Here is a 27457-nt window from a genome sequence, read left to right as displayed (position 1 = left end):
GTAACAAAGGCCAGGGAAGATTAGTTCTGAGTCTAGGGGGGATTGTGGAGGAGAAGGGGAGATATCATTTGACCTCTCAGGTGCTGCTGGTATTTTGTTTTGGCTTTATAAATAATAACCACTTATATACAGTTAGACCAAAAATGTTTTGAAATAATCCTAACAAAAAAGACCAAGTTACTGACTTGTGTGTGCTTAAAAGATTCTAGGTCTTGAGATATGCACTGTGGATAGTTTGATACACTGAGCAAAATAGTGCAATTTTAAAAGCCAGTGAGAGCAGAAAATAACAGCACTGTAATTTATGCCAAAAGTTTGTTAGATACAAACTGGGTAGGATTCTTGAAATTCCTGGTGGTCATGTAAAGTATTTACATTTTTGCAGGAATTCTTGCCTGTTCTCCCTGTGAACAAAGGCTGTGTTGGTGCATTCAGATGCAGCTTTGTGGCATGCCCAGGACAGGTTATCTCACCACTCTTTGTTAATGCTGTTATAGAACAGCACTCCACTTCCTCATCATTTGTGCTTTTATCTGGGGTAGAGTTTCATTCATTTGAAAAACTGCTACAGAATTTGTCCACTCCCTGTGCCCAGTGTTGGTACCTAAAAGGATCTCTTCTGCCACAGACAGAACGCACAGAACCTTATTTTTTATGGATTTAAGTTCTGTGGCTGAATTCTTTGGTCCAAGTGTGAAGTCTGACAGAAGGTTTTTCTGCCCCTGAGGAATTCATAACTCTGTTCTCCTTGGAGGAATCTCTACTGTCAAAGGGTCAACTTTTCTAACTGCCAGATTTCAGAAGATTGGTAGGAAAATAATTTAAATTGAACTATTCAGTAGATTCAAGATGAGAGAGAAGAGAATGCTTCCCTCGTGAGTGAAAGCCAAGATATTCCTGTAGGAAAATTAACTAATAATCCCTTAGCTTGCTTATGTATAGCTGAACTCTGCTACCAGCAAAATGCTCCTAATAGGAAACATATTCCAAAAGGGAGAGAATATTTAAAAGAAGGCAAAACCAGAGGTTATTTGCTCTCTTGTCTGATTCTGTTCAATAAGATAGAGGCAGTGGCAATGAGCCATGAGCCCTGACTTGCATTTTATCATATGGGCTGCCACTCAGCTTTGGAGCACTGGAAATTGATGTTTTATACCCCAAGGAGAGGATTCTGTGTTTCCAGAGCAAGCTCTGGTTGATGCTTGGACAGTGTAAAATCACAGATGATACTGGTTGGTTTGTTTTTCTGTGGGTGATGGAGTGATGCAAGGACAGCTCTGACCCTGAGCAAGTGGGAGCTCCTGGTGCACATGCAGGTCTGAAAACTCCAACCTGATTTCCCCATAATTCAGTGTTTGTCCCTTCCCTCACTTCACTTCAAACTTGGCAGCTGGAGCCTGGAGTGGAGCAAACTCCAGTCCAGCTTTGAAGGGTGTTTGTGGCACTTATGGGGCACAGCAGGGCTGGAATTGGGGCTGGGGATGTCATTTGGCAGAGGGGTTCTGCAGAGCTGGGCTGGGGACAAATCCAGGGACAAAAACCTGCCGGCAAATGTGTCAGTGTTTTAATAATAACAGCACAAAGCCCATCACTGGGAAAACCTTGTACTATAAAACACTAATCTTCCCATTACAAAATCAAAGAAAATTGCTGTTCTGGACTAGTGAAAAGGTCTCCTGCTTTAGAGAGATAAGATTCTCTTGGTATCCAGAAGGGCATGACATTTTTTCCCATGTTTGATTATATCAAATATATTAAATATGACCTCAGTGTTTAATGTTACTCAAGCTGTAAGAGTTCAAGAAGATTCTGGATGAGAATTTTTCCATTTATTTTGTTAAACCTCTGTAATAATTGTAAATAGTCATTCTTTTAAATAACAAATAGTAAGAGGTCAAAAAATGTGTATATATATGATTCTGCTTTTCATTACCAAGAAAAATTCAGCAGAAAAAATGTAGCTGTGGCTAGAAAAACAGATATTTAAGAGGAATCATTGCTGTGTAAGAAAAAAGTTTTAATATTAATAAAAATGTTGGAATTGTGAAACATGATTGGTAATTCAGAAGGTAACGAGGCAGGGGGAATACCCATTTTCAGCTGTAGATGTTCACTGTTAGAAGACAGACCTTAAATATCATGGCAGAGAGAAGAGGAATGACATCAGGGTCCTGCCATTAATGAGGGATGATTTTCTGTCAGCTTGTAATTTAAGATGGGCAGATTTATTTTAAGTTTACAAATCCAAGAAATGGGCTCAGTCATTCTTTATGTTGATTCCTGATTATTCCTAGTCCTACACCTTGAAATTAGGATAAGAAAATGAACTAATTTAAAATTAAATTTAAATAAATTTAATATTTAAATTAATAAGTTTTAAATTAATTAATTTTTGAATTAATTAATTAATTTGACATTCCAGTCCCCATTTCTAGGTGCACTGATTTTCCTGTGGGTGGTGGTTGATTCGGGAGCTCTGGGTTAAACTGGCAGTGCAGTTGTGTGGTGCCCTTAGCATGGGAGGGAAACTCTGTGGCCCTCCCTGTTAACACACAGGGAACTTGCAGCACTAGATTACAGATGTTGCAGTTCCAGAAAACACCTTTTTGGGTTTTTTTTATGGCTTGCCTCATGCTTTTCAATTTACACAACACTATCTTATTTTTTATAAATGGCCCATCTGGAAAGTGAGATGGTTTTTTATACATTACTGTTCTCATTTGTGCCATCAGCTTTGTGACTGCTCAGATTAGCTGGTAAAATTCAGGCTTTTCTGTTGTTTTATTTTGCAGAAAGATACACATGCTGGAGAGATGTGAAAATTGGTCCACATTACAAAAGAAAAATTAAAAGTCAGATTTCTGTTTAACAGGGATAACCCCCAGGAGGGGCTGCTGGGGCTGCCTGGCCTGGGACAGCTGGGGGAGCTGGGCTGATAGGAAAGGCTCTGGAAGGCCTCTGTCACAAAAGAAGTGTGGTTTGCCCTTTTATTTAACAGCTTTATTCTTAGTGTAGTAGAACTGGTTAAAATTTTCCCCTGAGAAATTTTTTTCCTTCAAATATGTGTGGTTTTGTTTGATATGCAGGAAAATGTTACTACTGCTTAAAAAGAAAGCATAGGTTTGGCATAGGAAATACTGAAACCTGGGCAATCTAGAGTAATTTCTATAGTACCAAAAATTCAAATCAAAACAAAGTTGGTGTTTTCAGTTGGATGCTTAAACTGTTGATTCACAACAGAAATGATTACTTCAATCTTTTTGAATCTTCTTTCAGGAAAAACAAGAAACTTGGGAGTTCTCCATCGGTTATGTATATGAGAACCACATTGCTTTTGCAAACCACTCTGGTAAAAACTATCTCAAATGCATAGTGACAAGATATGAGGTGTATGTAATTTGAAGACATGAACTTCAGTGACATGGTGAAATCTGAGATGGATTTTGCAGAGACCTTTGCTGGGAATTGGGGTCTGTGTGCTGTAGGGGACCTGGGCAGCCTGGGGTGCAGAGGAGAAAGCATCCTGTGCAGGAATGTGCTCCAGCTGTGTTATACCCTCTGTCCAGCTCTAAAGGGTTCAAAAGGCTTTTTTGTTTCATATTTTCATTTGCATAGAGTGGTTTTTTTCCCTTTTCTTAAGTTTAGAAGGGACTGAAATGGACTATTTGATTTCCCAAAGTTGTATTTTAAAACAGTACTGTGCTAGTCCCTGGTGAGACCAGAGTGATGTACACAGTGCCTGGTGTTGAGTGAGGCAGCTTCCTCCCACCCTGCTGCTGGACATGGGTCAGGATTAATCCAGCATGTTCCCATTCAACTGCTGCAGTTTTAGGTTCTTCACAGCATATTATACTGGTCTGGGCTGGAACTCAAACAACTAAAGCTGACAGTAACTGTCATGCCTACAGAGCTTCCAGTTTTCCACGTTGTTTTTTCAGAGGAGGATGTCTTAGCTTCACATAGTTGTGGTTGTCCTGGAGGAAATGGGCTGAGGCAGAGAAAATTGTCCTGTGCTGGTGCTGACATCTGTATGATAGGGGTGCAAGGGGACAGAAAAGTTACCTGAAGTCACCTGTGGGTGAAACACTCAGCAGACCTGTGAGGGTTCTAGGGCTGCAGGAAAGGGCACAGAGCAGTAAGAATCCATCTCACCCTGGATGGTTACTGTGGGAGCTTCAGGAAGGGGTACCAAACCCAGGGCTGTGTGGGATGATGGGTTCTCTGTGATTCAAGTCATTGCAGGTACCATGACCAGAGCAGGATTCTCTCTGTGGTCTCTTCATGTTTGCTTGGAGATTTAAGTGTGGGTAAAACATCACAGGGTAAATCTACAATTGTGGATTAGAAATGGAAGGGACTTGTCTTCCTCTTGTCACTTAAAGCTGTTACAGCAAATAAATGTGTCAGGATACACAAGCAGTGTCAGATCCACAGTGCAGAAAGGATAAACACAAGCCTGCTTTCTCCTGGACTGATACTAAATCCCTGGGAGAGTCTTCAGGAGGGGCAGTGAGGACTGAGTGATGTTACGTGGCCTGGTTAAAGGCTGGAAGAATTGGTTATCTGCTGATTACAAGCCCTTCAACTCTGGATAGACTCTGCTCTTTAGGCATGAGGCAGATGTTCCCCCAAAATTGGTGTACCTTTAAGCCCCAGGTGTAGCATTCACATTCTCTGAAAAAATCCCTTCACCCAGGATTTTTCTCCTGGAAAGCTGAGAAGCCTCAGAGAAAATGAAAACAATTCCTATCTCATTTGCTTCTCCTGTGTTGTGCTCATGTGGAATGTGGTTGGAGATTGTTTACCCACAGGTGATTGTTCCATTGGATTCTGCTGGGAGTTGTTTTCACTCTTTGGCCAATCAGGGCCAGGCTGTGTCAGGACTCTGGAGAGAGTCACGAGTTTCATTATTATCTTTTTAGCATTCTGTAAGTATCCTTTCTGTATTTTTCAGTATAGTATAGTTTAGTATTCTTTAATATAATACAGATAATGAAATAATAAATTAGCCTTCTGGGAACATGGAGTCAGATTCATCATTCCTTCCTTCATTGGGGCACCCTGCAAATACAATATCCAGGTATGTTTCTAAATCAAAGCTTAGTTTGCCAGTACTTCATCAGTCACTACCTTCAGCCTTTCCGGGTGTGCTGTAGTCCAGGCAGCCACTGGGAAATCCATGACTGCTGCCCTTCTGGTTTTCTTTGCCCTGCCATGGAATTTGGTCCTTCTTTTGCAAGGCACTTGTTTCCAGCTGCTTGGAGGAAGAATCCTTTCACAATGTCTCGTGCAGTGAACACTGACTGCGGGCACAGGCAGACTTCTGTGGGGTTGGAAACCCTTTTTTTTTCCACTCATCCTGTTTCACTTTCCCTCCCTTTCTTACAGGTCGATAAAGTGTGTGGACAGCCCAAGCAGCAAGAAGGGAACCTGTCATCAGCCAGTATTGTGCCAGTGAAGGAGGTGACTGGAACCCAGACATTTGTGATGGCTCACACCAGCCTGAACAATAGAAGAAGGTAACCCTAGGCTGCAGTTGCTTTGGAACAAACCCCCAGCCTCATAATTTTTGCTGTTGGTTCTTGGCAATGTTCAAGGCAAAGCCTTGTGTGTGCTCACTCCTCTGTGTGCTCTCCAGCCACTGTCACCACTGGCAGTCACACAGGTGACTGTTCTATCACATTATGTGTCTCTCTAAAAAAGGCCAGGCTTAACACCAAGGTGTTCATTATTTCCAGAATCTCTCTGTGAAAATGGTGAAAGCTTTTCCTTGACAAAGTCTGAGGAAGCTGATTTCCACAGCTGAGTCTAAGTACTGAAAATGTAACTACCCAGGCCTGTAAGGACATGAGCTTACCCAGGGGCAGAAGGGGGAAGGAGGAAGGGGTGAAAAGGAAAAATGCATTGCCCTGACACCAAGTCAGTCCCTGATTGCCCTGGACTGGGCAGGAGTGGTAAGATCCTTTGGAATCTCCTTGACTGGTTACATAACAACGAGCTGAAGGAGTTTTTAGGCTTCTGTTGTGCCTCTTGGCTCCTGTTCTTCAGCTGTGCCCCATCTGAGACACCTACAGCTGAGTACTGCTGCTGGCCTGGGCAGGAGTGTCCCTGCTCCCACATCTCCTGGGTTCCTCTGTCCCTTTGTCTTGTGTAGCTCCTGAATTGGCTTTCTGTACTTTCTAGGAGAGGATTTTTTTTTGCAATCCCACTCACAATACATGAGTAGATGTCAGAGCAAACTGCCATAACTCCCCAGTGCCTGTTTCTGGCTGGCATCTTGTCCTGTGTAAGAGCAGAGTTAATCTGGAACAAGCCCCATCAGTGGAGTTGTGCTGGGCTTACCTCTGTCCAAAAGCAGCATTAAACTGCCCAGGCAGTCTGTATATTTCTGTTGGACAAGTGGATGACTGGAGCAATGTAAAAATTGTTAATTGTTGAAATTTCCCCAGCCTGGGTTCTGGCATTTCAGTTGTGAACATGAGATTTTGATCCATTTCTGGTTTAATTCTCAGCTTGCATGAATGGAACAAAGACTGTTTTAAAAGATAAAAGTAATAACAGCAAGCAAAGTGTTTTGAGTGATAGTGATAATTTTTTATTCTTTTGTAATTTAAAGACAAACCATAACAGTTTGTGCTAGTGCTTGGAGTTAATCAATTTTTACCATGCAAATCAGAAAAAAGGAGCATTACAGAAATTAAATTAATAACTTCAGCAACAAAAAAAAACAAAGAACAGTTGTAGTACAATTATTGAACAAGTCTTTTAACAGCACAGAGCCCTGGGCCATCTTCTGTGTAACTCACTGACTTGGCTGGGGCTTAACACTGGCAGCCCAAAAGCCAGAATTGCCAACCTGTCAACAGGTGATCTCTTAAAAAGTTGCACATTTGTGTCTTCAATACCATAAAAACTGCTCTTTCTCACCTGATGATATGCTTGCTCCCCTTCCCAACCATCTAGAATTATTTGGATATTGACTTTTTTAAAATGTAAGGCTTGTAGATGGAAAAGAAAATAAACTAATATGCTCTAAATTAGACAGTTTGCTAGAATTGGTCTGCACACTGAAAATTAATTTATCCAAAAAATCTAAACTAAGTCCCTGCTTATATAATTAGCATGAAAAATTACTGAATTACAGTGTTGATAGGTATTGTGGAGAGCCTGTGCACCAAAAATGAATGATGGAAATATGCCATAAATAGTAATTAGTGGAAAATCTGAAGCTATTCTCCACAACTTCCTATAAAGCACATTGCCTGAAGCTTGTACTTCTGCTTCTTGGAAACAATTGTGAAACTAGAGACTGAAAGACACAGTGGTTGGCTGCATCACTGTGTTGTTCATGCTCCATCATTTAATCACATATGATATCAATAAAATACCAATTTAAGGTAATAAAAATCTGTAATACATGGGTTAAATAATTTCTGCAGTGGGTTGTGTAAAATGCACTCAGAGTGACAGAAAATTGCTACAGGGGAACCAGATGATGAGAGTAATGACATGAATCTTTTGTGAAGCCCCTCCTTGTGGTGATTTTGAGAGAGGGAGAGCAATGTCAGCTGCTGTCAGTTCAGGTGCAAGGTCACCCTGGCCTTGCTGAGTCTCTCTGTAGGTCTGGGTGATGGATATCCTTCCAAACAATCCTGGGGAGGATGGAACATGACTCCAGCCTTTTAGGGTGAGGAGGAGAAAGAGAAGGAATGAGCCAACACTGCCCAAGTAAACAGAGAAGCTGTGGCTGGTTCCTTTATGTGTCAGAGCATTCCTGAGCTCAGAGAGAAGAACCTCTGTGGCTCTTGGCACATCTGGAGGAGAAAGCACGACCAAGTGGCCTCTGCTGTCTGGTGTACAACCTGCTCAGAGGTGCTGAGTCTCTGCTGGGCCGTGTGAAAAATCAGGCTCCTTTTGCAAGGAGCTGCAGACCCTCTGGTTTCAGCTATGGAGCAGAGCCAGGGCTGCTGGTGCAGGACAAGTGAGGTTGTTCAGAGCTGTCCCTTGGCCTGACCTGGTTCTTCAGGGCAAGGAATTTGGGGTCTGGCTACAGCCAGCCCTCCTCACCCTTCACTGTTCTGCAGAGCCAGATCTGCAAGGTCTGCACAGAGCAACTGGATCCTCTTTTGCAGTAGTTGAACCCTTTTCTTCTCCTCCTACTCTCATGAGTTCCTGGGAGATTTCCCATCTCTCTTGATTTTACTCTGCATTCCATTCCTGCATATTTTTTGTTATGCATCACTTAAGTGTCAGGGACAATAATGAAAGAAGCTGAAACTTGAATAAATGTTGCATGATTTTGCAAGAAACCATTTCCTATGATTAAACTGGAAAGCATAAAATTGATTATTATTTTTTTTTACCATTACACAATCGTGGTCAGGGATTAACTGAAACTGGCAGCGTTGCTGCTGTAGTCATTTTTTTTAATGTGGAGGTTACTATAACATGTAATAGAGATGACAAGAAAATTGAAACCAGATGATGGTCCAGGGAATGGAAATGGCATGTACAGAATCTCAGTAAATTGGAATGTTATTGCTGAGTTCAGCACAAAGAGCTGTTCTGGTCAGGGTCTGGTCTCCCAGCAAAGTTGAATACCTGCATTTAGCATCTCTGCTCCATGGAACATTTCAAACCACTAAACACCGACTGCTTACAGAGCTGTATATAAAACGTGTTTAACAAAGAACTACAACATACTAGGTCCCTGCCTGGAGAAAGAAGGCTTTGAAATTACATTTTGTTGGGATTTCTTTATGCCGTGAATTTACAGATCTTTTATATGTCTTAAAATCAACCATTTAGGAATTCCCTTGGGAATGTTTGAAGTCAGTGATATCTATTTCATTTAAAATAAACTATCTGTTGGGTCAGACATCACATGATTTTATTAACAATTGAGTAATAAAGTGCTAGTACAAACCAGATTATTAATGTCAGATGCACATGAACTACTGGCCAGGGCTGAAGATTCAGCTGATCCGGGTTTTCCCTGTTACCAAATTTTCATTTGGTTTTTTGGGTGGCCATGCTGGAATTCCTGCAGGCAGGTGCCACTCCCTGCTGGCCAGGGCAGGTTCCTGCTGTCCTGTGGCCACTCCTGCCATCAGCTGCCCGAGCTGTGGTGGCAGAGCTGCATCCTCACAGCGTGTCCTCAGGCTGCTCTCTGCAGTAAAAACACTGAACCATCACCAGGGTTATTTCCACAGTTCTTCCTCCAAGGTAGCCTGAAAGTCTGTATCTCCAGTTTTGCGGAGTTGGGTGTTTTTTCAGTCCCAGAACAGCAAAAAATACTTGTATTTATATTATTTATTAACAGGCAGTAAATTGCTCATTGTACCAGAACATGAATGCTACTGGCTTGAATGCCCCTTCCCGTGGTTCTCATCCTAAACTGTTTGCCATTGTTTTCTTGTACAGCCTCATGTATTTACAGTCCTTCCATTTGGTATCAGTTATGCTTAATTTAAGTACCACTGAATTTATTTTCAGCTTTCTGCTGCGTGCACCGCATTTGTAATTCTGCTCTTACTTGACAATGATTGAGACAAATAGTCTCAGTTGTACTTTTTTCCAGTATTGAATTGACATTTTTGATTGCATGTATACTTGGCAAAAATCTCATGATAATTTTCTTCCCTATTTATTTTCTTATATTGTCCTATGCATGTGCTTGATGACCTTTCTTTCAAATAATTTTTGCTTTTCTCTTTTGTTTTTCTTTTCTTTTCCTCATTTGCCTGAATTCCTGCTTCTCCCCTACTCCCCAACCTCTCCTGATTGATGCTTATTCTCCCTGGCCTATTCCAGTTCTCTGCCTCTGAAAGCTTCAAAGAATGACAAATCAAGAAGTTTGAAAAAAATCTCTCGGTAAGAATGAAAACAAGGTGATATCCTTTGTTGTCTCTACACCTAGCTCACCTCCAGCTGTAATCCAGGAGCTGGAACACTTTTGATTGCTGCTTTTACATTGTGGGACACTGGGAAACTGCATTTTCTCCCCTAGTGTGTTTAGTTTTATAGTGATGAAAAGTAAATATTTTCACTCAGTAAGACGAGTTGGGACAGAGAATTCTGCACTTGCTCAGATACTGCTTTGAAATGTCAGAGCCCCACTCTGCTGAGAAGGCAGAGGAGTTCAAACCTCTAGGGCTGAGCTGAGTCAGGCAAGCTTTAGGCTCTTAAAAGGGTGCTGGTTTCCTCTTTCAAAGAAGACTGATTTAGAACCTGTAAAATCTTTGGCATCTGCGTTTCCTTTCGGAACTCATCCTCTTAGGTTGTTCTGGCGGGGCTTGGCTTTACTCTAGAAATACTCAGAGCTCATGTTTGTAAGCTGCTACTCAAGAGGTAGAAATGCTGATTACCTCTTTGTAAGCCCCCAAATTCCTGCTTTTTTCTTTGCTTTAAATCCCAGCTTTCCTGCTATATTAGGCTGAGTTAGTTTCTTAGGAGCACGTGGTGATGATTTATCTAGAGCAGGATTTCATCACAGAAGGTAAATGGGATGGTTAAACACTTTAGAGAAAGTATAAAGAAGGTATAAATATAGCTGTGGGGAGAGATGGCAGGGATGGATATTTCCCAGTGGGCCTGGGTGTTGTTTGAAGCACCTGCTGCTAAGGAGTGATAAACAATCCTGACTGGTTTGTGCTGAGCTCCATCCAGCTGTACCCCAGGCACCCCTCAGTGCCTGCCAGGCTGAAACACTGCAACCCGAACCAGTCCTGTGGGCTCCCCAGCAGAGCTCTGGGACAGGCACAGAGCTCAGCGACAGCTCCAGCTCAGGCTGGGTCCTGAGTCTTGTTCTCCAGATCTGTAACATACCAAACAGGGGCTTCTAAAGCAGTGCAGCAGGGTAATTCCTCATTCTGAAATCCTCTCATTTGGGTGCTGAATTACCACTTGGTATTTTAGGTGGTTTTTAAAATTTAATATTTTTATTTAATTTTTGGTGGTTTTTTTATGGCTACCTCAGCCAGGTATATATTATAGGTATAATGAGATTATAAAAGAGGCAGCAGTTTTCCCTCAAGGCATTTTTCCATACACAGTCATCAGAAATACACTGTCTGTACTGGCCATGCCTTTTATGATGATGTTTTCTCAGTGTTTTTTAATCTGTTTATAAAGAGTAAGTGTGGGCTTTTTCATATTTGGTGAGAGACATGTTACCACCATGTGTTAAAAGCACCCTTTAGGTGTGTAATTATGTGTATTGACACCGGACTAAGTAAAACTAGATCATCTTTAAGGAGTAAAAATACACTAGAAGTAGAAATTAATTCAGATTACTTATTTTCCAAAGCCTTGATGTGATGGAGGGCTGGGCTGCAGGGGTTTTAGCTGAGTGCTGAGTTTGCTGTTGTGTTGTTAAATGTGCTCTTCCTGCCTTGCAGAGAGTTCATCAGTTACATGAAGCGCTCCCGAACCTTTTATGCCTCCATAGCAGAAAGGCTTTGTGATGGAGACCTGGTGATGAGAGACAGCTCAACCTGCTGGAATGGAGAGGATGTTGTGGAAAGGTAAGGTTCTAAGTAGAAAATTGCTGGCATGGTGTAGTGGTTTTGGTTCACCAATTAGAGATTTCACCAATTCTTAGATTTCCCACCAATGCACCAATGAGTGTGGTGGGTTCAGTGCTGGCCAGTCACTTCCTGCTGGGAGACAGGATTAGGAGAAAGGCAAAGCAGGCTCAAAACTTTAAAAGGGTATGAAGGAAATTTTATTAACAGTAACTAAAAGGAAAAAAATAACAGTAGTAAGAATCAAAACAAACCCTTCAGAACACTTCTCTTCCCCCCCCCCCCCGCTATTGCGCACCCTTCAGAACCCTTCCCCTCCCCCCCCCCCCCATATCTTCCCTAAATTCCTCCCATGCAAAAGCAGGACAGATGGTGAAAAGAGGTCTCCACATCCTTCTGATGGTTCAGCAGCATTCTATAACACTGTTGTAGGTGCTCTGCAGGGTGAAAAGACTTTCCAGTTTCCCAGCTAATTTTTTCCTCCTCTGTATTTTATAAATGTCTTTCCCATCCCCCTTCAGATTCTAAACTGGAATACACGCTTGCATTTCCATGAGCTAAACTTGTTACTATCATTTATTTTACTCTCTATAACATGAGGCTACATCACCCTGAGGAGAAAAGAGATGTTTAGAACAAAATCTATCTTTACTATCACTGTCAAAGTATACATCAGTTTTTGCAGTGAGAGCTGCTTGGAAGTGTGCCAGTGAATGTTCTCCAAAAATGTCTTTTTGTCAAAACAGAGAACTTCCATGGGATTGTGTTGGCTTTCATTGATGTTTCTTTTTGAAGTGGATTTTGTGGTCTGTAACAATTACAAAAGATAAAGTTCTAGTGTTCTGTTTTCTTGCTTTAAAGCAATTTTCATGGTTGCAAGTTGGTTTGTAGGAACTTACTGAACAATTCCAACATGGAGCAAAGATGTGACACTTCCTGTCTGTCCCATTCATGGGGGTTCTGACTCCCACATAGCTCTGCTGAGTTTTCTCATGTGTAAATAACTTCAGCCTAATTACATCTGAGCTCTTTGGAGATAAATGCGTGTCTAACACATCCAAACATAGCTTTAATATTTCAATATATTAAAATTCATTGTAGGGCATATGTTTTAATATTTTGGCAACTAAACAATATTCCAAATATTGATGTGTAGTGATTGCAATACATGTTGAAGTTTTTACTGCAAAAGTAATGGAGAGGAAACAGGAAGAATATCAGTATTTCTGATCAATATTTCCTTATCAGAATCTCTTTTGCTTGTGGCGTGTTGCCAGTTAACTTTTAGAACAAACAACTTTCTGGCCAAAAGAAAAACAAGAAAAGCCAAACAAACAAAACCAGATATTTTCTGTATCAGTTTCCTGGGGGAGGAAAAAAAAAAAAAGTTAGTTTAATTTTTATCTTACTTTGTTTTAAAAAAGCCCAAACCACTCAAATTGCTGATACATGTTTTAGAAAGGCATGAAGGGAAAAGCTGTTGTTACTTTGCCAGTCTGTAACTTTGCCAGAACTGGAGACACATGGAAAAGTTTCAAGTTTGAAAGGGATGGGAAGCTGGTAAAAGTAGCAGAGAAAGGACTAACAAGATCCCTCATATGTTGAATTACAAAGGAAAAAATAAAGGCAAAAGGAAATCTAAACAGCCTATCCCCAAAGATGACAGCAGCAAAAACCCCAACCCCACCACCAAACCCAGATATGTGTCTGTAGTTAACATATTCAATGGGCAAAATGGAACACAAAAAGGTTAAATTCATGTGTTCAATCAGACAGCTATAGATAGCTAGCTAAATAATATAAAATATAATGATATATAAATATATTCCCTCCCAGTACTGATTGCCTTAAGAGGAGGGGACTTTCTGGGCAGCCTGCAGTGCCACACAGCAGCACACAGACATCTCGTGCCTGCTGGCTCATTCTGCTCCTTTCATCACCTGCTTTATAGCTGGGCTTGGCACACTGGGCTTGGCACAGCCCTCCCCACGTGGCACACACACAGAACCTGTCCTGCTGATGCCTGAAGATGAATTCCTCTCTGCTCTTCCTCCCCTCCCAGGGCATTAAATATCAGCAGTAGTGAACAGCTCTGAACTCCAAACAGAGCCTTTTTATTGACTGTGGGTCAGCAAATGGATCACCCCCTGGCTCTGCTGAGCTCGAGTTTAGGGTTACTGAGGCTGTGGAGCTGGCACTGCTGCAGTTCCTGTTCTTGCATTTCATACTGCTGCTGTTGGGCTGAGCCTTATTTATTTATTTATTATTTATTCTCTGTGCCAGCTCTTCAGGAAAAACCAACTCCAGCTTTAAAAACAGGACCCTGAAACAATATGAAATTATTACTCAGAAGTGAGTCATAATTCATGCAATTGGTAGAGAGGGCACTTGAGGTCTGATCAACAGGATTGGAGTTGTACCTTTTAATTTTAGTTTAGTTCTTTGGGCTGGGTTTTGTCGTGTTTAAATCATTGTGTTTGCAGGAAAAAGAAGTTTGAGCTGCCAGTTAAATACCCCATAAAAAGAGATTCCCACTGGTTTGGGACTCTGCCTCTGGCCTGCTTTTCAGAGAACAGGAAAAGATGGCTTTGCTAGGAATCCTCCAGTGTCAGTTCAGGACAAAATTAGAAATACTTGCACTGGGAGTACTTTCTTTCTCTTAATTGCTCTTTTGAGCATCTTGTTCCTGAAGCAAGACTTCATGTAAGAAATCATCCATGCACTAATGAAATGTCTCAGCTTAATGATTGTTGGGCTGTAGCCATTTCTAACTTGGATCCTACACAGAATTGTTGGATCAGAAGATCAAACTTTGATTTATTTGGTGTGAAGAAAGAAAAACCATTCTGAAAATCACTCTAGGCAGTTCTGTGTTTGTTGCCTCTCCATTTCTAGAGGAAATTTTCTGAGTTTCCAAATGAAATGGTCATTTTCTTAATGCCAGTTAGCTTGATCTGAAATATCATTGTTGATGGTGGAAGTAGAAATATTTTGCTGGTCAGACACAGCTTCCCATTGCACAGTGTCTCCTCAGGTGTGAATGGGTGGATTTTAGCTACAATGAGTTGCTCTGAATGTGGCAGACTTCAGGCTGGTATTGCAGAAATATTTGACAGATGGGGAAGTCTTCATTCTCCTTTCTCCATATCTGCTGTGGTTTTGTAGTGCTTGAGGAGTTCAAGGTTATAAATGCACACTCCTGTCACTGCAGAGTACAGGTTTGATGTGTAGTACCCTGATTTGGTGGGGCACAGGGGAGGAGATACTTTACAGCAACTGTTTTTCCACTTGGATTCCCTTTTTCAGGGAATGGAAATGGTTAAATGGTTTTTAAACCAGGTTACCTGGAACAGAAAAGAAGGATGGTCTGTAACAGCTAGTGGGGACCCACATTTCTTTTCCTTCCTTCTCTCCTTTGTCCCTTAACTTGTTTTTCTTTGAATTTTGCACTGAGTGGGGGTATTGGGGGACACCTGTCCATGATCTTGAACAGATCCTGTCATGCATTGTCAGGCTCAGGGCCTATGAGAGCTGGCTGAGGAAGGAAGTGACAAATCACAGTGACTCTTTCTCAAAATGTGTTCCTTTAGAGACTCCCAGTTTTTATGAGTTTAGCACTTTCATTGTCCCCTTTCTCATTTCCTTAGGCTCTAGCAAGCAGCCATCTGGATATGGAAAACAGAGACAGTCATTTAGCCTCAGCTTACTTAAAGCATGTTTAACTTCTGTTGTTCTCATGCCATCAGTGTAAACAATTTTTGGAGATCAATTGTGACTGTAAACTGTAAAATGCTATCTCTCATTTTGCAGTATTTTCCAGGTTTTAGGGTATTTTCCAGGACTTGAGATGTTTTGTTGGTTTTTGTTCCTTTCTTCCTCACCACAAATTTCAAAAAGCTCAAGGCAGGTCCTCACTATGACCCATGTTAGAAAAAAGGTGTGAAAAAAAGTGACAGGAGTCAGTGGTGTTTGTGCATGGTATCTAACCCACAGACACTTGTGTCAGACCATTTGCCTGGTTTTGTAAGATAAACTGATAAATCTGTATGCTTAAGAACTTTTTGTTGGTGGTGATGTTGGGTTTGTTTGTTTAGTGGTTTTTTAAAATGCAGTTATCAAGGAAAGACAATTTTAAGTATTTCAGTCCTGGGTACTGTCAACAGATCGATCTCAGTGTAGGCATTTAATTAAATGTAATTATGTGCCAGCCATTGGGAGAAAGTTTAACCCCAGGAAGGGGCAATGTGTTGAATTCTCCAGCCTCAGGTCCAGTGAATGTGAGTTGGGAGGCAACTTTTCTATGAAGGTACAGAGAGCCAGGAGCAACTGTGGGTATCACAGAAAAGAGCCCAGGAACCTAATGGAAGGCATGAGGAGCTCAGCCAAGGCCTGTTGGGGAGGTTTGATGGATTTATTTGTGTCCTCCTGGCCTGGAGTGCTGAAGAGCTGGGATGGCAGATCCTGGTGGGCAGCAGGAGCTCCTGGAGCTCAGGCTTTGGGGTCACTGAGGAACTCTGCTGGCAGCTTCACCAAACCTTCCAAACCTTCTGCAGTTCAGCCTCGGGGGGGAACACAGAACTAACTTCCTATACTTTGGTGCTTCTTTATAAAGATGGGTTTTTTCCCACTTTTTGTTTGGAGATTGCATTTTGGGTTGTGTTCTGTGTGTGCTGTAGTTACAAATCACTCTGATATAGTGAATGCAATTCTTGGGACTGACTCATGAAGACCCCACTGCTGGTAAGGAATGACCTGATTGCTGGGAACAGTCCTCCTGCTGTGAAATCACACTCATCTTCCTTGCAGTCATTGACTTTCTTCTTTTTAGTTAGTACTGTTACTGTGATATATCCAGGCAATTGTAATGGATGGGTTTGGTCAGTAGTTGAAAAGCATTTCTGTAAATGCAGATGGACATTTGACTTGCAAAGGCACTTTTCTGACACTGCAGCACTCAACATTTTCTTTCAGGTGGAGAGACTTGAACACAAATAATTAATTCTTGATTTCAGAGTTTCTTGAGATTTGGTACCTACTCAATTTAGTAGTAGTCTACTTTACTCCTCTGAGCAGAATTAGTAAAAGAATAAATCTTGTCAGCCAACCACCACCTTGCTCCAGTGGGACAGTATTTTGCAGATGCAATGTAACAATGACTAATTTGATACTATGGTAAGAAAGGAAAGTTGGAGTATTTTTTATTGCATAAAATAATGGGCAGGTACTCCTTCTTTTGTATGCTGTTTTATTTTATTCAGAAGGAAAGGACATCCCTTATTCAGTCAGAAAACTGAAACGTTCCAATTAAAGTTCTACAATATTAAAGTAGTAGTGCTCCAATATTGAAGGTCTTCTAATATGAACAATCCAGACATGGTTAAAGTCTATGGAATATCTCCAAGATAAAGTTTATTTTCTTGTGCAGAGTCCAACAGAGTGACTTTGTACTTATTCCTCTTAGGAAAGGTCACACTCGAAGTCCAATTGAAAAGATAGAAAGTGAAAGTCTTATCTGATCCTTCAGTCTGCCTTAGCCAATGATTCTTCCTGGAGGGAAGTAAAATTCATTTTCTTTCATTTGCAATGAGCATGCAATACAGCAATACAAACAAGAGGGATAAATCCTGTCAAGGCCTGGAGATATTGGGCTGGAAATGTATTCTTTAGAACCTCAGGTAAATGAGATACCAGTGAGTGTGTTTTTAATCCTGACACACCTAATCTTTTCTCCTAAAACTATAGGGTAGGGTTGAAAGTGTGGTACCTTGATCTGTTGGATGAAAAGGTTTCCCATATGATGTTTGGATTTTGCTGTTTTTCAGGACATTGAATTTTTGATATTATTTCAAGTTGAATAGGAGGCTTAAAAGTAGCAGTGTATTTTAAAAAGTAAAGTTTGAAGTGAATTTTCTCATTTTCCTTTCTTGTCCTGTGTCCCAGCAGTGATGAAAACAGCATTTGTAGACTCTGTGGAATGAGCAGGTCAGTGGAAAAAAAAAATCCATTAAATTCTGTGGACTTTGAAGCAAGAATCCATCAGTGTTGTAACACAGCCAATCAAATAATAAATGTTACATTTTTCAAACAGAAGGGAAATATGTGAGGAAGGTGTTGCTCAGATAAAACCTGTGGTTGCTTAAATGCAAATCTTTTAGTGGAAATGTAAAAAAAATAATCTGCATAGTTCTGCAGCCTTCCTCCCACCTTGGTGCCTTGTTCAGTGGTGTCTCTCTCTGTTTGAAATAATTTAGATATATTTTGAAATAGGTATCTATATCTACATACACATATATGCATATATATACATACATATATACACACACACATGCATATATATGTATATATAGTGGTGCAAGGTTCTCTGTAATAGTTCTTGCTTTCCTGACAGATTTTTTTTGAGACAGAGAAGTAGAAATGAGTGGAGATGGGAACTGGATGAGAGTGTTGGTATTAACTGAACTGGGAAATATATATATTTATTTATATTTATTTATATTTATTTATATATATATATATACACACAAACACACCTGGCAGTTTGATACAGGTTTTACTGTACTAGCAGGATGATCTTGCTATAAACTGTCATGAAGTTAAATTAGGCCTTGGGGTTGGTTTTATTTGTGTTACAGGTACTTTGTATCTAAAGGGTGGAGGAGCAATCTGTTTCTGCTGCTCTCCAAGCCTTAAGTGCCAAAAGAGAGAAAATAATCTCCTTTTTGCTGGTTTGTATTCCTTGCTGGCAAAATATCTTTGGTCTGGTGTGATGTGTGTGTGATTTAAGACATCCAGCTGCAGACAGCTTCTCAGAGAAATTTCTGTGGCAAGGTGGGGTAGCCTCCAGAGCTGGAGCTGGAATTAGGGAGAGGCATTTTTTTTTAGCTGGTTTTCACTGGAAAAATGTTGATTCATCGAAATGGAAGAAAAAAATCATCTGGATTCTGGCTTGGAAGGCTGAAGGGTGTCCCACATTGCCAGGAAAGCTGTTGTGCTGTGGGGAGATTGTCACTCTGTGCTGCTGGAGCTGCTCTGGCTGTGATGGATAAAATGAGGGATAAAACATATTATCACCACCCACTGAAGGGTGCACAGAGTGCAGCTCTGCACTTGGGGCTGGCTGGGCTGTAAATCTCACCTTTAGTGAGGGAGGGTGTGGGCTGGGCTGGCCTTGTTCTCCTGTGAGAAAGCTTTTGTGTTTTCCCAGCACAGACCAGGTAAAGCTCTGAAATGCTGATACTTTTGGCAGAATAAACCCCACAGTGCAGTCCCAAAGTGACCTCCCAGTGGCACGGGGTTATCTCAGTGCTTGCTGGCTCCAGTGGGGTTCAGAGCCGTGCCTTGTGCTTAGAGGCAGATTTACCTCCATCAGATGAGCAGACACAGAGACAGCTTGACAAACCTTAAGGATCATTTAAAAGTAGTTTAATTTATACATTGTTTATCCCACAGCCTCTCCATATTATTGCTACAAACCCCTCTGGCTGGCTCTGTCCCTGCCTGGTGTGTACTTCCACTGACCTCCCCAGTAATGCTTTTTAAAATGAGCTTTTCTGTGCTGGCAGTTGGTGGTTTACACACAGCCCCAGAAGCAGCCCAGTGGATTGATGGGAATAAAGAAAATTAGGAATTCTGATGGAAGTTTTGCCTTGCTCAGCTGATGAGTTGAACCTGCACTTCCCCTGTGTGAGGAATGAATTTGTAAAGAATTCTTAAAGTTTGATAGAAAGGTTACATACAAATACATTTACATACATACATTTACATACAAATACATAAACAAAAGTTTACATACATACATTTACATACAAATACATAAACAGAAGTTTACATACATACATTTACATTCACATACAAATACAAGGGTAATTTTAGATGATTAGTTTTAAGGTATTTATAGTGTGGTGTGGCAAAAGTTGATAGGCCAAGAAGTATTTATAATGTATTATAATTAGGAGATAATTGGATTTTGTTTGTGATACTGTGAATTATAACATCTGTCTCACCCTTCCCAAGAGACTGAAAATGGAATAAAAGTGTTTGAAATGCTTCTCAGCATTTTAAACAATTTAAAATTCCTTATCTCTGGGTCAGAAAAGGGCTTAATCCAACACCCCTGCTCTGTCCAGACAGCCTCTTGCCAGCTCAGTGGAGTGCTGTGATCATATTTTCAAAGTATTTTCTCACCCACAGTGCAACCAGAGCTCTTGGCCCAATAAGATCTGTTAATAACCCAGTAGCTCTTTACATTGATCAGTCAACAAACAGAAATGGCACCCAGCTTGTCAAAGTGATTGCTGGAAATATTTCACAATTTAGGAAGTGTCTGGCTCATCTGTGCTATTCGGAATAAAAAAATACAAATATCTGAAATTACCAGCGCCATTTTTCCCATGTACTAGATTGAAATTAATTTCCTACAATGGTTAAGTAGGAAATGTTATTTCTTTCTGAGTTCTCTGCTGCACTTATTTCCTTCCTGACCTGGATTTGTGTTTCTTTGTGTCTTTGCTTTATATGGTGTAGGAATAATTCTGTTTGTAGAGGTGTTCCTGGCAGCTCTGCTCACCTGAGCTTTGATTTGATGAGAGGGGGGAACTGGGGTGTGCAAACATCTCGGTGTCTTTACTGGCAGCACTTATTGTAGAAACATCTGAAATGCTCTTGAAAGCTGGTGCTGGAAAAGCAAATTTGTGCAGGATGAAAACTTTTCAAAGCTGGTTTTGAAAACCAACAAAAACCTCCAACTATTTAATTTTTTCGGCCAAAAGGCACCACATGAATTTTCCTGAATATGAAAGAATTCTCAAGAGTGTTGGTAAATTTTCTTCATTCTTTGAGCAGAATGTGTCAAGTAATCATCTGTAGAACAGTTTATTGCTTTGTAAACTCTTCTGACATGAATATTATCCTTCAATTTGAATAAATACAATTAAACATTAAACATTTGATAAATGTGAAAAATCAGATTTTTTTTAAATGAAAATTGGTCCAATATTTTAGATAGTTTAGGAGGCTCTGATGAACTTCAGGACCTGAAGAGACAGAGTTGTGATAAAGGCCCATCTCTGACTCACCTGTGATGTTTTACTTATTGCAATAATGCAATGTCAAAGCATATTTTAAATAAAAAATGAAGAGTTGAGAGTGAATTGTTAAAACTCTTGACTGAACAGAGGAGTTAACTTTGCCTTTTAACTCATGGATTCACCCTTGGACAAATTAGTTTTACAGTGAATAATATAATGTGGCACTGGTCTGGATTGTGACCTCATAATTTTCCCAGGGTCATTTTCCAGATAATAATTAAGTTATTTATAAACACATTTATTTACAGATAATATTTATCTATAAATATTACGTTATTATTTCTGTTCATACCCAGCACTTGGCAGTTTATTTCCACTCAAGAATTTGGGGCATGATTTGAACAATATGTTTGTGGAAACTTAATGTAAAAAAGGCAAATCATCACTTCTGTTTTTAATAAATGCACTATTTCCACATACAGAAATTTAAAACAAGTTATGTATTCCTTGCCCAGCTGTGGGAGTCCTTTCAAATTCCCTGTACTAAACTGCTTGGGACAAACACTGTAAGTTAACTTGAAAAATACAATGTTCAGTGTTAACCTCTAACCTTGGCAGGCTCTTTGTCTAAAATCAGAATTTCACCTGGTTTTCTTCAGGAACATAGAAATAGACTTGAGTTTTGAGACTCAGGATCAGCAGGCTTATTCCCAGGAAATGCATTTAAAATGTTATCCCTGAAGTACTGAGGAAATTCAGTGTACACGTTGGGATTTTGAGTACACGTCAGGAGGTTGAGTTTCACTAAGGAGAACAGGAGACCTTCCAGTATCTTAAATATCTGTGGTGGATTCGTGGTGGGGAGTCTTCGTCAGCTAATTGGAAAATGCTTTGGCTAAAGCAAGACAAAAAGGGATAAACTGGTGCAAAAGCACCTGGGGCCAAAGCAAAACCAAGAGCAGTTTTATCTTCTGTTTTTGCAGAGGCAGGACAGGCGAGCACACTGCCATGGTTACTGCAGGATTTTTCATATCTCCTCAGCCTCCTACCAGTGTGTGCAGGGGAAGAAATGCCACCAAAACCTTAGCAGATTCAAAAGTAAAAAAAAAGGAACAACTGGAATGTAGTGGTGCTCCAATGCCAGCTTCTCTTTAGGTGTATTTGCAGTAGCTGGAATACAGAACTGGCATCCTTAAAGCTGTTTTAGTTTGAATAGAACTGTGCCATTTTAAACCAGAGACAGATTGATCCATGATAATTGATTGCTTCTCATGGCTGCTTCCCTTGGGGACAAACTGCTCTGTGGGAAGGCTTGGGTGGCTGCACTCCCTGGGAACCTAGAAAAAGCTTTTCATTAGATTTCGAAATACAGCAGCATGCTCTAAAATTCCAGGTGAGGTGCTACAGACTAAATGTCTTCCACAAAACCCTCTGCTGATTCCTTGTCTGTTGCCTTGGCTTAGCTCTGTGTTATTCACTAGGTAATGCAGCAGAAAATTGAGTATCATCTAACATTCACTACTTTTAAAGCATATTTGGGTAGCTGCCTGTGAGAATTCTCATCAGAATGTAAGGTGAGATAGAATTAAACTGAGCAGAATGGAGACTTCTGTGTAGGGTTGCCCTGGCAGGGATAGTTTTACAGAAGTTCAGCTGTATTCAAGCACATCTGTTTCCCTGGCATGGCTGGCTCCCCGCGGGGGTACTCTGACACCTTGTCTGCTTTTATTGAAGGTAGACGCTGGCTGAGTTTATTTGCAGCTGGACTGGAAGGAGAGAGGATGGAGGTCTCTGCTCTATGGTGTCAGACAGCTCACCCAAGATGTTTGAGTGGGTGGTGCAAACCTTGCTCTTTAAGGAGAACTTAACTACAGGGAAAATACAATAAAAGGAAGGTTGTAATTCAGAGGTTTCTATGGCAAATCAAGAGTGAAGATCATGGCAAACAGCAAATCCTGTGCTGTGCTGAAATGTGACTTTGCCTAGCAGCCTGTCTGAACATCTCCAAGGTTTGGGTGTGAGGACCCAGCTCCAGCAATCCTTCCAAGAGTTTGTTAGGCTGCCTTGCACCTCTGCAATGTTCTTGGGAACGTGGCTCAAACATGCTAAACAGAGCTGGAGTGGCCCCACATCTGCAGAAAGCACAGGCCATGCTGCTCTGACAGCCCTGAGCTCAGAGCTGGCAGCCAGGAGCTGGGGAGCCTGCAGGCAGGGTTTGATAACCTGAATGTTGCTGTGAAGTGGCAGTGATGTCCTGTCACTGATGTTTTAGGGTTAAGAAGTTGAATTCTATTGTTACTGCAAAGTACATGAGCTCTGCTGGAACTCTGCAAAGGTGTAACTGCTGTCCTTGGTGTCAGGCAGGCAGAGTTGGAACCTTTTTGAGGGAACAGAATGCCCTGATGCTCAGGGATGTTTGCTTCCCAGCATGGTAATTCCAGAAGCACAGCCCTCCTGAAAGGTTGAGTGGCTACAGGAACAGCCAAGTGCTCTCTTACCTGGAGGAATGAGTTCTTCTGTCACTGGAAGTCTTTGCAAAGACTGATCTTTCTAAGCCTGATTTGTAAGTTCTGTTTCAGTTTTGTGTGACTCCTGACAATCTCTGATTGCTTTGGGAAAGGAAATTATCTCCCATCCCACCTTAAACATCTGTCAGGAGCAGGCCAGGGTGCATTGCAAGTGAGAACTCTGCATTCCTGAGAGAACCCACCGTGTTCCTGTTGGTCCCAGCTCCTCGTGCAGCCCTTCCAGCAGAGCTCTCCTGGCAGGAAGGGTCCCTGGAGCAATGTCTGTGCCTGCTGAGCTCAGAATGTGCTGGGGGTGCCCCTGGTGGCCCTGCCTGACACCCACTGGCTGGTGTTGCCTCCTCAGCACCAGCACAGGAGTTGGGGATATAAAAAAGCAGAGTTCTCTGATGGAAGTATATGTTTAAAACTTCCTGCTGTACTAATTTCAGCTATGTGGAACTAATGTAATTTTTGCTGATCAAAACCACAGGAAAAGTGCTTTCTGGCTGATTCTGTGGGGCTGGCCTGGCTCATATTTTTCATCCTGAAGATAAAGAACTACTCAAGTGATTTAATTTTTATTTTAATTTTTTTTTTATATTCGATAACTAGACTCTTACAGTTGAGAATTCAGGTTTAATTACAAACTGTATTGGCCTGTTAGCTGTTCTTTAATCCCTTCCATTTTAATTCTTGGAAATCCATCTAATAATGTATTCTCTTGAGTTTCTTTGTTATTCCTTTATTAGCAATGAGTTCTCTCTGGAAAGCCTTTTCATTAGATTTCAAAATACAATAGCATGCTCTAAAATTCCAGGTGAGGTGCCACAGACTAAATGTCTTGTACAAAATCCTCTGCTGATTCCTTGTCTGTTGCCTTGGCTTAGCTCTGTGTTATTCACTGGGTAATGCAGCAAAAGGCTGAGTATCATCTAACATTAAATACTTTAATTTTGAAGCATATTTGGGTAACTGCCCATGAGAGTTTTCATCAGAATATATGGTGAGATGGACTGGGCTGGAAACAGACTGGATGGAGAACTGCTGTGGGTTTTTTCCATGGCTCTGACCCAAAGTTCAGAGAAAAGGCTGCTGAGCTTCTGTCAGCCCCAGTGGCTCATGTTGCTTGGTGTGGAAGCCACATCACAAGTGATGTCCAGCAACTCCCTGCTCGTGGGCCCAGAATGTGTCAGCTGTCATGGGATCAACTGCGCAGGTCACAAAAGGAAATTTAAAACAAAAGGAAACTTAAACTAAAACCATAAAACCATGAAGGTAGTAGCATTGTTGGAAAAAGGTAGAAAACAAAGTGAAGATGGATATGTTTGTACCTGAATTTTCTTCCTGAGGCCATTCCTCTGCAAGTGGAGGGCTGCTAGATCAGATCCTTTTCTGCTGCCACCAGAGGGCTTGGGTTATGAAATTTTAATTCCTGGTGCTTTGCTGATAGACAGAACACTTGGAAAACTTTGCCAGCCCCTCCTAAGTGGCCTCCCTTGCAGCATTCCCTGTCGGCATCCTGTTTGTTCTGCTGGGGCAGGTGTTGGGTGTGGTGTCACTTCCATGGGTCAGCCCAGGCAGGACTGATGGGAGGAAAACCGCAGCTGCTGGAATGCGGAAAAACTCTGGGAACTGCTGCTGGAGCTGCACATGGGGCAGCCTGGGAGACAAGAAATGGAGTGCAGGAACAGGCAAAGGTGTGTGCAGACATTTGGAGTTCTCCAGTGCCATTGCACTGTGAAGAGCATTCTGCAGCTGTAAAATTGCCTTGGTTTGAAAAGCCAGGTGTCTGCTAGGGAAGGCAGGAGCCTCCCCTAAAATGGAAAATGCAAACCCCCTCCCTCTGAATTGCTATAATTTTGAAATTAAAAGGCTCTCAGGCAAAGGTATGGAAATAGGAATAACAGTTCTTTACTAGGGAAATTAAACCCCAGCCACATCTTGCAGCCCAGGGCAAAGATAATGGTGAATGATGGTAGGTGAGCATTAAAGCTCTCCTCACACCTTTGGAGTGCAGCTGTTGCTGGGTGTTACAGCCATGGAAGCAGTGAGTTTAATGTTTTACAGCCTTTCATAAGTTGTGCTGGAATTAGCACTGAGCACAGCTGATGCTGACATACCTAAAAGTGAAATGGGAACTGAATTAAGTTGAATAGATGTAAAAAGTAAAAAAAAAAAAATAGAAACTGATGTAATGCACATTTTTCTACATATATATTAAATACATCTGAATCAGGCAAGTTCTTTGGAAAATTAACTGTCTGGAGAATTCCAAATGCATTGATTTAGTCAATTTTATGGAATGGCCACACACTGAGATTTGGCAAAGAACCTAAACCACCTTATTGCTTGCAAAGAATTGCTGATTGCAAGCAGACTTGGAACATAATGAAGTTCCTTTTTAATAGGAAGGGGGGTTTTGAGTTGCATCTTCACAGGCTGATGAGAATTATTTACAGAGTTAATAGAAGTTCTCTGTATAAGGGTCTGTGTTAGGTAATAGAACTTGATCCAGCTTAAAAATAAAACTGCGTTCAGTTTGTATGACAACTTGTGTGTCTGTGGTTTCTAAGTATTTTCAGAAAATTCAATGTGTAAACCAGAGCTTTTTAATTAATCAAGATGCTCACATTGTATTAATAATGCTTTTCTCAGCTTTTCTGTGTGGCAGGATTAATAGCTATTAAGTAGGAGTTGTTCCCAAAGTAGCAGTGTGTGTGTCAATAGTGCTAGCTGATGTTAGCTGTCCATTTATAAAACATGTCAAGTAGTTCAGGTCTCTGGTTGTAAGAAGAGTGAGAAAAGACTTTATTTAAATAATTTAGGTGTACCTTTTCGATTATTAAACTGTTTTTTTAAGTGATCACACACTAAACATACCTTAATTTATCAATAATGCCATGAAAAAACAAGATTGGTTATTGGACACCTTATCATAAATATTTTCTTTGTTTAAAAAAAATTAGAATTTACTTCCATCACCATTTTTGCAATAAGATCTGTTAAGTAGCACTGAGATTTCAACCCAAGCTTGATCTGGTGTAACTCACACAGATTCTGGGGAAGGCTGTTCCAATGTTTCTTAAATAGAGTTTTTTGGGAGCACTGTCCATTGTAGTCTCTGTCCCTTCAGCTGCTGCACCTTCTGTGTCAGTGGAGCTGCACCATCTCATACCAGCAGAAAATGGGATTCTTTCAGTATATGATTGCTGTTGTGTAGTAGCTGTTTGTTTTGACAGATGTTGTTTTAGTTTCCTGTCTACCAAGTATTCAAAAATTTGTACTTCACTACAAATTAATGCCATCAGCTGCTTCATTTTATTAACTAGGCATGAAGAGGTTCAGAAATAAAACTGAGACTCTACATTTTTATTTTAGCTTATCTGCTGGTATCTGACTGAAAAAAATGGAATAATCAAAGATTTTCCTTTGCAACTCATTCTTCATAAACCTTGGAGTCAGAGTTCTGAATCTTTGCAGAATTGTGGTTTGACTCTGTGTCATCTCACAATGGCAGTTTCTGAATTTCCTGCCTCTGTTCATAAACAGGGAAACTCAGAAAAAAGTAGCATGGTGCTTTTTAGATCAAATTATACCTGTGGAATGATAGCTTAAAAGAATAATGAGTTTTCACTTTCTCAGCCCTCCTAGCCTGCACACAGGACACAACAACGTTGCTGGGAAGGTTTTGAGTCTGCTGTAATTAACTGAACAATTCACAGTGTGCTTGTGAGTGCCTGTTGTCTGACAGTTCTTGTCTGCAGCTCTGCTTACTCCACTTGTGAGCTTTGGGGAAGGTTAAATTTATTCTAAACAGCATCACCTTTGTGTTTCCTGACGTTTATGGTAATGGGGTTGCATCTCTCAGAAGATTATCCCACTCTGGGGCCAGGATTGTGCAGGTTGGTAGAGTTCCAGATGAAATTCCTTCCTTCAGCTGGAGCATTTGGGTTTTAAACAACAGGTGAAGCCAAAGGTTGTGTTCTCTCTGGGGCTAGAATGATCATCTTTGGGTGAAAGGACAGGTCTGACAGGACTGGTATTTACTGGGCTCCTTTCTGAGGCTCTGATCTTCAAAGGCTGTATCCTCAACAATGTTTACTGTTGTTTTTTTTAACCAGCATTGGGTTTTACTCTGTGCTTTCTTCCTGCTGCATTTCTTTTGTGAAATATGATGAAAATGCTGTGTGATCTCTCTCCAGAGATAACTCAGTGCATAAAACTAAAAGAAAACAAACAAAAAGCCCCTAAGCTCTCTTGATGGATCAATAATGTGTCACTACTGTTGGTTTCCTCTTTTTAAAAATCATTCTGTTTTGTCTGATGGGACAAACTGGAAGTGTCAGGGCTGGCACATGAGGTAAAAACCTATCTTAGTAACAGAATTCCATCACCATTC

At 40.9% G+C, this 27457-nt stretch overlaps 1 protein-coding gene across 4 annotated transcripts in view; it reads left to right on the top strand.

Moving 5' to 3' along the window:
* LOC120511239 (glypican-5-like) overlaps window positions 1-27457 on the top strand; it is a 353927-nt gene that overhangs the window by 114332 nt on the left and 212138 nt on the right. For 3 of the 4 annotated variants that reach the window (XR_005629689.1, XM_039728013.1, XM_039728015.1), the window contains exons 4-6: window positions 5389-5519; window positions 9814-9873; window positions 11400-11525. Coding sequence is in view for 3 of the 4 variants with exons in the window: in XM_039728013.1 (XP_039583947.1) it covers window positions 5389-5519; window positions 9814-9873; window positions 11400-11525 (317 nt within the window). In the remaining variant the exon portion in view is untranslated. The remainder of the gene's footprint in view (window positions 1-5388; window positions 5520-9813; window positions 9874-11399; window positions 11526-27457) is intronic. The other variant, XM_039728014.1, reaches the window with a different exon arrangement.

Source organism: Passer montanus, unplaced genomic scaffold (genome assembly GCF_014805655.1).
Source record: "Passer montanus isolate IOZ18808 unplaced genomic scaffold, ASM1480565v1 scaffold63, whole genome shotgun sequence".
NCBI classification, from domain to species: domain Eukaryota; kingdom Metazoa; phylum Chordata; class Aves; order Passeriformes; family Passeridae; genus Passer; species Passer montanus.
The sequence above is the reverse complement of the archived record's forward strand: the minus strand, read 5'-3'. Positions and strand labels throughout refer to the sequence as shown.